Genomic DNA, 11773 nt, shown 5'->3' with positions numbered 1-11773 from the left:
ATTGCAAGTACTATAGAGGATACTGCAAGTACTACAGAAAATACTGCAGGTATGACAGATTATACTATAAGTACTACAGAGAATACTGCAAGTACTACAGAGAATACTGCAAGTACTACAGAGAATACTGTAAGTACTACAGAAAATACTGCAAGTACTACAGAGAATACTGTAAGTACTATAGAAAATACTGCAAGTACTATAGAAAATACTGCAGGTACGACAGAGTATACTGCAAATACTGCAAGTACTACAGAGAATACTGCAAGTACTACAGAGAATACTGCAAGTACTACAGAAAATACTGCAAGTATTACAGAGAATACTGCAAGTACTACAGAGAATACTGCAAGTACTACAGAGAATACTGCAGGTACTATGGAAAATATTGCAGGTATGACAGAGTATACTGCAAGTACTAAAGAGAATACCGCAAGCACTATAGAGAATACTGCAGGGACGACAGAAAATACTGCAAGTGCTACAGAAAATACTGCAAGTACGACAGACTATACTGCAAGTACTGCAAGTACTACAGAGAATATTACAAGTACTACAGAGAAAACTGCAAGTACTACAGAAAATACTACAAGTAATACAGAGAATACTGTAAGTACTACAGAGTATACTGCAAGTACGACAGAAAATACTGCAGGTATGACAGATTATACTATAAGTACTACAGAGAATACTGCAAGTACTACAGAAAATACTGCAAGTACTACAGAGAATACTGTAAGTACTATAGAAAATACTGCAAGTACTACAGAAAATACTGCAAGTACGACAGAGTATACTGCAAGTACTGCAAGTACTACAGAGAATACTACAAGTACTACAGAGAATACTGCAAGTACTGCAAGTACTACAGAGAAAACTACAAGTACTACAGAGAATACTGGAAGTACTAGTGCTGGGCGATATGACGACGCATATCGTGAGAACGATAGAAAAGTGTCTATCGTGCCATTTCTTTTCTATCGTTTCTATTGTTTCTAACCTGATTTTATCAATTATTACAGCAAATTTATCATTAAATAGCCTGTGACGATTGTATTAGTGTTTTCTTGTCACTATGCATACTCTAAGTTTATATACGTGAAAATAAAGAAGAATAAAAAAGCGATTTTTCGCAAAGAAACTCAGTGTTGTGGTTTTTGCGACATGACGCTGCTTTATGTTCTTTGATTCTCACGTGGGTTTGTGACATGCTTTACGTTACTTAACTCAAGAGTGCTGAGCGATGGACGCGCAACTGGTAGGGCTGACCTGAATACCAGTTTCTGGGGCTCTGGATATTCGGTCTCCCCATTAACGCCTGGGGGGGGGGGATTTGATGGACGGACAGAGGAATGACTTGAAAATTCGGTTCGGTCCGTGAGGTCAGAGGCGGTGAGCTAACGGAGGAAAGAGCCGAATTTTCGGCTCGGTTCGTAACGCCCGGTGGGGGTGGAGGTAGGAGGGGGCGAATATTCGGATCTCAAAATTAGTATCCGCATACCATCATGGGGACCGAATATTCGGGTCCAGCCCTAGCAACAGGTTAAAGTTTCCACTTTGTTGTGGTATATCGTCATATATATCATTACCGTGATATAAAATAATCCATATCGTGATATAATTGTTTCCATATCACCCAGCACTAGCAAGTACTACAGAAAATACTGCAAGTACTAAAGAAAACACTGCAGGTATGACAGAGTATACTGCAAGAATTACAAAGAATACTGCAAGTACTATAGATAATACTGCAGGTACTACAGAAAATACTGCAGGTACGACAGAGTATACTGCAAGTACTACAGAAAATACTGCAAGTACTACACAAAATACTGCAGGTACAACAGAAAATACTGCATTTACAACAGAGTATACTGTAAGTACTACAGAGAATACTGTAAGTACTATAGAGAATAATGCAGGTACTACAGAGTATACTGCAAGTACTACAGAAAATACTGCAGGTACAACAGAAAATACTGCATTTACAACAGAGTATACTGTAAGTACTACAAAGAATACTGCAAGTATTATAGAGAATACTGCAGGTACTACAGAAAATACTGCAGGTATGACAGAGTATACTGCAAGTACTACAGAAAAAACTGCAAGTACTACAGAAATACTGCAGGTACGACAGAAAATACTGCAGGTAGGACAGAGCATACTGTAAGTACTAAAGAGAATACTGCAAGTACTGTAGAGAATACTGCAGGTATGACAGAAATACTGCAGGTATGACACAGTATACTGCAAGTACTACAGAAAATACTGCAAGTACTACAGAAATACTGCAGGTATGACAGAAAATACTGCAGGTACAACAGAGTATACTGCAAGTACTACAGAAAATACTGCAAGTACTACAGAGTATACTACGAGTTCTACAGAACATACTGCAGGAATGACAGACTATTCTGTAAGTACTATAGAGAATACTGCAAGCTCTATAGAGGATACTGCGGGTACTAGAGAAAATACTGCACGTACAACAGAGTATACTGCAAGTACTACAGAGAATACTGTAAGTACTACAGAGAATACTGCAAGTACTACAGAGAATACTGCATGTACTACAGAAAATACTGCAAGTACTACAGAGAATACTGCAGGTACAACAGATTATACTGCAAGTACTATAGAGAATACTACATGTAATACAGAAAATACTGCAAGTACTACAAGAATACTGCAAGTACTACAGAAAATACTGCAAGTACTACAGAGAATACTGCAAGTACTGCAAGTGATACAGAAAATACTGCAAGTACTGCAAGTACTATAGAGAATACTACAGGTACTACAGAAAATACAAGTACTAGAGAGAATACTGCAAGTAGTACAGAGAACACTGCAGAAACTACGGAAAATACTGCAGGTATGACAGAGTATACTGCAAGTACTACAGAGAATACTACAAGTACTACAGAAAATACTGCAAGTACTACAGAGAATACTGCAAGTACTACAGAAAATATTGCAAGTACTACAGAGAATACTGCAAGTACTACAAGTGATACAGAAAATACTGCAAGTACTGCAAGTACTATAGAGAATACTACAGGTATTACAGAAAATACTGCAAGTACTAGAGAATACTGCAAGTACTATCAAGAATACTGCAGGTACTACAGAAAATACTGTAGGTACAACAGAGCATACTGCAAGTACTACACTGAATACTGCAAGTACAACAGAGAATACTACAAGGACTACAGAGAGTACTGCAAGTACTACAGAAAATACTACAAGTACTACAGAGAGTACTGCAAGTACTACAGAGAATACTACAAGTACTACAGAGAATACTGCAAGTACTACACTGAATACTGCAAGTACTACAGAGAATACTGCAAGTATTACAGAGAATACTGCAAGTACTACAGAGAATACTGAAAATACTACACTGAATACTGCAAGTACTACGGAAAATACTGCATCTATCTATCTATCCAAGCAGACCACCCTCCTCAAGGCCCAGAAGTCCTGCTCGGTGCTGCTGCCCATCCAGGTGGCGATACTCCCATCAAGGTGGTGATACTCCCATCCAGGTGCAGGTGTAGAAGTTCCTGAGCACCTTGAGAGGAAGCTTGAAGTCCCTCAGAGACGCTGTGGAGCTTTCTTCACCAGAGTGTTGATGAGACCACGTCAGGTCCTGGAGATGTTAACATCCATGTACTTGAAGCTCTCCACTCTCTGATCCTGAGTGGGTGGTATGCCCTCTGCTGCTTCTTGCTGTAGTCCACCATCAGCTCCTTGGTCTTGCTGATGTTCAGGAGGAGGCTGTTGTCTCTGCACCTGTCCTCCAGGTTGGTGATCTCCATCAGATAGTCCGCCTGGTTGTTGGAGATCAGACCCACCACTGCTGTAATGATGTGGACAGACAGTCATGAGTGTGCAGTGAGTACAGCAGAGGGCTCAGCACACAGCCCTGGGGGGTACCAATGTTCAGGAGAGGGGGACAGGTGTTTTCCCACTAGAACCACCTGTGGTCTGCTGGTCAGAAAGCTGTAGATCAACCTGCACAGGGAGAAGGTGAATCTGAGGTCCTGCAGCTTAGTCTGGAAGGGATGATGGTGTTGAATGCTGAAATGAAGTCTGCCAACAGCATTCACACATAATCCCCTTCCTAGTGTCCAGGTGGACCAGGGCTGTGCAACAGGTGGTTGATGGCTCCTCTGTGGATCTATTGGGCCGGTATGCAAACTGTAGGGGGTCCAGGGAGGCAGGTAGGGAGGAGGTGATGAAGTGTCAGACCAGTCTTTCCAAACATTTCATCACCGCAGAGGTGAGAGCAATGGGCTGGTAGTCATTCAAACAGTTGGACTTGGCTTTCTAGGGACCGGAACAATGACGGACTGCTTACAGCACCTGGGGATGATGCACTGGGAGAGGACAGGTTGGATATTTCCATGAACACCGGTGCTAGCTGGTTGCACAGGCTTTCAGGACACAGTCTGTTCTACCGTCAGGTCCTGCAGCCTTCTTGGTGTTCAGACGTTGAAGCATCAGCTTCACATCAAGCTCCATCACAGTGCGTCTCCTCCTCTCTAACCCTGGAAAAGTTGTTTAGTTGGTCGTCCAGAGAGATGTCACCATGGGCATCGGTGTTGCTTTATAGTCCGTCACAGTTCTGAGGCCCTGCCATAGTCCCCTGGTGTCCCGCTGTGTCTCCAGCTTCTCCCTGTACCTCGGTCTGGCCTCCCGCACGGCTCTGAGGACACCGTACGTAGCAGCCCAGTAAGGTTCCATGTCTCTGGCCCGGTAAGGTCCCATGCCTCCGGATCGGTAAGGTCCCATGTCTCCGGCCCGGTAAGGTCCCATGTCTCCATCCCAGTAAGGTCCCATGTCTCCGGCCCGGTAAGGTCCCATGTCTCGGGCCTGGTAAGGTCCCATGTCTCCGGTGGTGAGTCCCGTGTTGTAGGCGGTGGTGCAGGACTTCAGAGCATCTAAAACAGATGCCTTTGTTTATCTTCTGGTTGGGAAACTCTCTGATGGTTCTTTTGGGAATAGTGTCCTCCACTAGTTTCCCAATAAATCCCACAACCGTCTTCGTAAACGTGCTGACGTCATCACCAGAGCTGGAACACTTCCCAGTCCGCTGTCTCCAAGGTGTCCTGGAGGGCGGCCTCTGATTGGTCAGACCAGCATGTCACTTCTCTCTCCACCGGAGCTGTTCTCTTCAGCCGCTGCTTGTACCTGGGCAGGAGAAGGATGGAGGCGTGGTCTGACCTGCCCATTGGGGGTTAGGGTCGTCTCTGAAGGGACAATAACAGTGGTCCAAAGTTCTGTCTCCTCTGGTGGTGAAGTTCCAGCATCACCTTCCTCAGGTTGGCACTGTTGAAATCCTCAGCCAAGATGAGGCCTGATTCCTGGTGGTAGCAGTTGTAGGTCTAGATGTTGGTGTTCATAGAGGTCTAGATGTTCATAGAGGTCTAGATGTTCACAGAGATCTAGATGTTCATAGAGGTCTTGATGTTCATAGAAGTCTAGATGTTCATAGAGGTCAAGATGTTGGTGTCCATAGAGGTCTAGATGTTCATAGAAATCTAGCTGTTCATGGAGGTCTAGATGTTGGTGGTAGATGAGCAGAGCTACAAGATGCTTCATGTTGTCTTCATGTTTAATTCAACAACACATGAGGCTGATTTTACTGAATGTTTTCAAACAGATAATGGAAATAAAGAGCGAAGACAGAAACTGATGACGATTCAACACCACAATAAATGTCATGTTTACTGAAACACATCCTGGTGATCGAACAAGAAGAAAAGCAGCAACAGAAAACTACACCAGAGTCCAAAGAGCAGAAACTTAACTGCCGTCATGAGCGCTGGACTCCACTCTGATTGGTTTAGAGACAGGTGAGTATCTGAACAGAGAGAATGAATGAACAGACTGTACTCACCTTATTATGGGCTGTACAGCTGTCAGTGATTGGTCCTCTGCTGCCTCCTGCTGGTCACACCTGGACACTGCAGCTGCTGCTCAACAACAACAAGGTTCCTGGTTCTGGTTCTTCTCTGATCATTCAGTCTGAAGCAGCTTTAAATTTCTGACACTTTCACTGCTTTAAGGCTGTTTGGTTTTTAGGCTCATTTCAGGCCTGAAATGAACAAATTTGAATCTGAACACAAGATTTAATGTTGTTTCCAAACTCCATCAGACATGTGAGAGTCACAGCTGAAGGTAATTTACAGCCAATAATATCAGGGTTCTGTTTTGGTCCCAAACTGGTCCTACACGGTTCTGTACCGGTCCTACAGGGTCCTGTATTGGTCCTACAGGGTTCCGTATTGGTTCTATAGGGTTCTGAACTGGTACTATAGGGTTCTGAATTGGTCCTACAGGGTTCTCTATTGGTCTTACAGGGTTCTGTATTGGTCCTACATGCTTGTGTATTGGTTCTACAGGTTTCTATATTAGTCCTACAGGGTCCTATATTGGTTCTGCAGGGTTCTGTATTGGTCCTACAGGGTTCTGTATTAGTTCTACATGGTTCTGTATTGTCCTACAGGGCTCTGTATTGGTTCTACAGGGTTCTGTACTGGTTCTACATGGTTCTGTATTGTCCTACAGGGTTCTGTATTGGTTCTACAGGGTTCTGAAGCAGTTCCAGGTGAACTGTTTTGGGAATAAAATGTGAGTAACTTTAAGAGTGTTTGTTGAAATGCTTGTAGAAAACCTACTGACCTCTGAGATCGATGGTTCTAGAGCAGGAAAAACCTGCAACATCAAGAACCAACAAACCTGGAGAACCAAAGACAAAAACGGGTGGTTCCAACAGATAAAGGAGAGAAAACTGATTTATTTCCACATCACACAGTAACAAGTTTTCAAACCACTTCAGGATCCACACGATCAGGCTCTGAAACTCTCTGAAGGTTGACTGTTACTGACAGACAAGTGAAACCAGGTTTTCAGAGGATCTTGGATTCAAAGAGCGTTGAGTCTTTGTTCAAAGAAAGTCCAGAGGGAAGGTTCCAGAGTTTAGAGTGTTCCAAAGCAAAGTCTAAAGTTCCAAGACCAGTGTCCAGAGCCCAAAGCCTGAAAGTTCACGGTCAACAATCTCTGCAGTTTACAGTCCAGAATCTAAAGTTTGGAGTCTAAAGTGTTGAGACCAGAGAGTCTACTCTGGAGCTGAAGATCAAAGTCCAGAGTGTTCAGAGTTTGATCTGAAGTTCTAGAGTGTTCAGATTTTCCAAAGTCAACCGTCTAGAGAGAGTCTGAGGTTAGAGTGTCGAGAGTTTCAAACCTAAAGTCCACAAAGTCCAGGTACAGTTTAGCTGATAACTGAAAGGTGTAAAGAGCAGATCCATCTCTGCTGAAGTCTCCTCAAGGAACCTACAGCCGCCCCTACCTGGTCCAGAGATCAAACCTTCAACACTCCCACAGTAGCAGGATGTGAAAATCACCAGATCCTGCTTTTGATTAAAGAATCTGAGTTTATTAAGACCGGACAGAATGTTGCTTGAAAGTCAGGACTGGCAAACCGGGTCCTGGACCGGTTCTGTATGGTCCTGGACTGGTTCTGCTGGGTCCTGGACTGGTCTTGCTGGGTTTTGAAGAGGTTCTAGTAGTTCTGGACTCAGGTTTCGGGTCTCAGCAATGAGGCGTTTGACACCAACCATCCATTGGCTGACCTCGGTCACATGATCAACCATCAGAGAGCGATGGATCTCGTCAGCCGAGTCCCAGCGACCCGACTGTAAGTCTAAAGAGAGAGACAGGTGAGAGTTCAGACAGGTGTGCAGGTAGGCGGGTGTCTAATGAGCCAGACAGGTGTATGGTGAGACAGGTTACCCAGAGACAGGGCGTCCATGCGTCTCCTGACAGGTAGGCTGAGTCTACCTGACCTCCAGCTGTCCTCCAGAAGGCGGAGCCGCTTTGCCACATCATTGCACACCTGATCCTGTGGACAGGTGGTTCAGAGTTAAACCCATGGAGCAGAACAATGTTTCCTCCTGGTGGTCTACTGTGGTACTGCAACTAAAACCGACATCTGCAGCAGAGGATCTGATTTTACATTCCTCTGTTAAATCAGGGGAATGTTAATTTTCTGCAGTATAACAAACTTGTGTACTACAAAGTCTGGAGCGTTGTGTTCATGTCTCAGTGGCGCCCCCTGCTGCTGGGAGGACTGAAACTCACTTTAACAGAGTGTCTGCAGGCAGCAAGTGCTCGGTTCAGCACCAAAATCACATCCTGTACATCAGGCTCTCTTTCTGATTGGCTGCTGTCGACATCGCTCTGACTTCTCATTGGCCCCAGGTGAGAAGGGGGCGTGGCCATCCCACCAGGTGGAGGCAGAGCTGTGAGGAGTTATCAAACACCTCAGCTGTCAGTCAGGCTTGTTGTCATGACGACTGTTTTCTCATAAGACACCTCTGCTCCTTACCTGGGTTGAGAGGGGGCGGGGCTATACCACATGGAGGTGGGGTCTGAGGGTTGAAGGAGGGCGGCGCTGAAGGCATTTCTCCTGCACCTGGGAACCAATCAGAGACAAGATGTTGGAGGCATTGAAAACTGAGCTGCACCTGACATGCTGACATTACGACAACAACAACAACAATACTAACAGAAACAGGAATAGTTGTAGCAGTAGTCAGTGTGTCAGTGTGAGTCAGAGTGAGTCAGTGTGAGATTATTGTGAGTCAGTGTGAGATTATTGTGAGTCAGAGTGAGTCAGTGTGAGGTGATTGTGAGCTATTGTGAGTCAGTGTGAGTCAGAGTGAGTCAGTGTGAGATTATTGTGAGTCAGAGTGAGTCAGTGTGAGGTGAGTGTAAGTTACTGTGAGTCAGTGTGAGATTATTGTGAGTCAGTGTGAGATTATTGTGAGTCAGAGTGAGTCAGTGTGAGGTGATTGTAAGTTATTGTGAGTCAGTGTGAGATTATTGTGAGTCAGTGTGAGTCAGAGTGAGTCAGTGTGTGGTGATTGTGAGCTATTGTGAGTCAGTGTGAGTCAGAGTGAGTGAGGTGACTGTCAGCAGGTGGATCAGGGTTTTGATACCTGAGGGTGGAGCTGCTCTCTTGTTCAGGAGGTTCCTCTGTGGTCCGCGGGCCTTCTGAAGGCCGTAGGAGAACTGAGGGGGGTCGTTCCAGCCCCGCTCCTGGTTACCTTGGAAAAACAGAGAGTTAAAGGGACAGGCCACCATTTTGAGGACATGTGTTCCATTTTCCCGACTGAAGGGGAAGACGGACGTAGTCAGCACTGCAGGCAGTCAGTTAATTAAATAACCTGCACTGAAGTCAGCTCTCTGGCTGGATTAAAACTGTATCTTCTGTCAGTCGGACACGGTCATAAAATCTCCTCCAGATGTTTCAACAACGCTCCAGATGTCCTAACTTGCAAAAAGCCATTTGTTTGTGATGTTTTGCCACAAATAAATACATTTTTTGCAAGTTATACACTGTGTTGGAATGTTGGAATGGCAGAAATCTGAAGAAATAATAGTTAGCTAGTTAGCTAAAAACAGACACTGTGGTCGTTTATCAGTCCAGAAGCCAAACATCTAAGTTTTAACTTCTTCCCACTCCCTTTCGAACATGTTGAAGTTTTTGTTTTTCCTCTCATTCTCTTTATATGAGAAGCATGATGGACTATTTAGTTGTTTTTGTGAATCACTCATTGAATATTAATTACATGTTCGAAATAAATAAATAAATGAAATCTGCTGGTTCCACTGAGGATTTTCTGTTTCTTTCTGCCTTGTATCACAGTAAAAAAAATCAATAAAACGAAATTCAGCGATCAACTACAGCTTAATTTACAACAATACGGTATAAAGTACAAACTGTAATTCACATACATCAGAGCAGCATTCAGGATGTTTATTGATCTCTCTTACCTATTACTGATCACCTGGGGACAGATCTGAAGCTTAAACTGAACAGTTTTTCAAATATTCAATTCAATTCAATTCAATTTTATTTATATAGCGCCAATTACAGTCAAATTGTCTCAAGACACGTTACAGAACCCAAATGTCTGAACCCCCAGAGCAGCCAAAAGGCGACAGTGGCAAGGAAAACACCCTTTTAACAGGGAAAAATCCGTCGAGCAGAACCCGGCTCTAATGTGGGGGGACCCATCTGCTGCTGGCCGGGCGGGTTAAAATAAAATATCCAATATCCAAATAAAATTCTACTTCCATATGAATTATTGATTTTTGATGGATTATTGATATGCCGAATTTAAAACAACTCTCTAGTGTTTCATAAATGACCGTTTATCTGTGGAATGTGTGTATTTTCCTGCTTAAACACTTGACGGAACTTTAAATTCGCTGATTTTTGAATGAAGTTCGTCGAAGCGTTGTGTCAACACGTTACTCTGATTCCTGGGATCAGTTTGATGCTAAATAATCCTCAAAGATGATTTTAAAAAAGCCCAGTAAAACACTCCACATGTCAATAACTGATTTACAGACTGAAATGTAAAGGTTGAACAGCTCCTATCGTCTGTCTTCTAAGTGTAAAATGAGCTAACCAAACCCTATTCAATTATGGGCTGTTTTATGACTCCGGACACACACAAGCAAACCCGAATTTCTACTTAAATAACTAAGTTTTCCATCATTATTTGTAAGCCGAATTAACAACAACACGCAAATAGCTCGTGAAGACCATAGAAATCTTTCAAAAGTCTTTTTCTTGCTGCTTTAAATCTCGATGCGACATTAACTTGGCAGAATTTTCAACGTAGTTCGTCGTTCTGTTTTGCCAACGCGACGTAAATTCTGTTTCCGGGTGTCTGAGCCGGTTTAGCGGCCAGAACTAGTTAAACTAAACTAGTAAAGTTTATAACTCCGGTAACTTTAAAAGCACTTTAACTTCACGTTATTCCCGCTACTCAGTGGGTGAAGCCAACTCACCGGGTTTGGTGTACCTGTCCTCCATGGTGGACGTCAGAAAACAGCAGCTTCTTGTTCCCGGAAAGACGCTAAGCTAACGGCTAAGCTAACGGCTAAGCTAACGGCTAAGCTAACGGCTAAGCTAACGGCTAAGCTAACGGCTAAGCTAACGGCTAAGCTAACGGCTAAGCTAACCCGCAGACTGAGGTTTCAGGTGGACTCCAGCAGAACGAATCTGATGTAAAAATGCAGCAGTGAGCAGGAAGCTGATCTTAAAGGTCACACTTTCAAAATAAAAGTGAATCTGTTTTCTAAATTTTATTTTATTACATTAATTCACTAAGCAACACACAACAGGTTAAAGAATAAAAATCAGTGTATTTGTCTGTTTCGTCGTTTAGTATTGTAACATCTGTAACGTTATTCGTATGGTATAATATTTATGAGTAATTTTTGACTGATGTGTTTACTCTTCAAATTGAAAATTCAGAGAAGAAAAATCATTTTTTAAATAATTTCTGACTGACATTTTAATGTACAGCAGAAATATTTCGTATAAGCTACATTTTCTGAAAAACAGCTAACAAGGCCAACAAGGCTAAAACTTGGCCTAGCAGGTCTCAAATCAAGATATTATGCTAACAGACTGAAGCTAAAGCTAACTGGTCACATATCATGATATCATGTTAACAGATCAAAACTAAAGCTAAGAGCTTCCAGGTCTTGATATCATGCTAACAGACTATAACTGAAGCTAACTGGTTGCAGGGCTAACAAGGCTAAAACTTGAACTAATAGGTTCCAGATCAAGATAACACGCTAAGAGACTGAAGCTAAAGCTAACAGGTTACAGGTCATGATACCATGCTAACAGACTATAACTGAAGCTAACTGGTCACAGGGCTAACCAAGGTAAAAT

At 43.1% G+C, this 11773-nt stretch overlaps 1 protein-coding gene across 1 annotated transcript; it reads right to left on the bottom strand.

The window, feature by feature from the left end:
• Positions 1–6788: 6788 nt before the first annotated feature.
• sra1 (steroid receptor RNA activator 1) lies at positions 6789–11033 on the bottom strand. The gene is made up of 6 exons (XM_023297217.3): positions 10876–11033; positions 9012–9119; positions 8399–8485; positions 8152–8312; positions 7804–7912; positions 6789–7714 (listed from the first exon to the last, which is right to left on the bottom strand). Exons 1-6 carry the CDS (start codon positions 10898–10900, stop codon positions 7479–7481), a joined length of 726 nt encoding a protein of 241 aa, XP_023152985.1. The 5' UTR covers positions 10901–11033; the 3' UTR covers positions 6789–7478.
• Between the last annotated feature and the right edge of the window lie 740 nt (positions 11034–11773).

The sequence above is a fragment of the Amphiprion ocellaris genome, chromosome 14, assembly GCF_022539595.1.
Source record: "Amphiprion ocellaris isolate individual 3 ecotype Okinawa chromosome 14, ASM2253959v1, whole genome shotgun sequence".
Lineage (NCBI taxonomy): Eukaryota > Metazoa > Chordata > Actinopteri > Pomacentridae > Amphiprion > Amphiprion ocellaris.
Note: the sequence above shows the minus strand (reverse complement) of the source record. Positions and strands in the feature narration are given on the sequence as shown.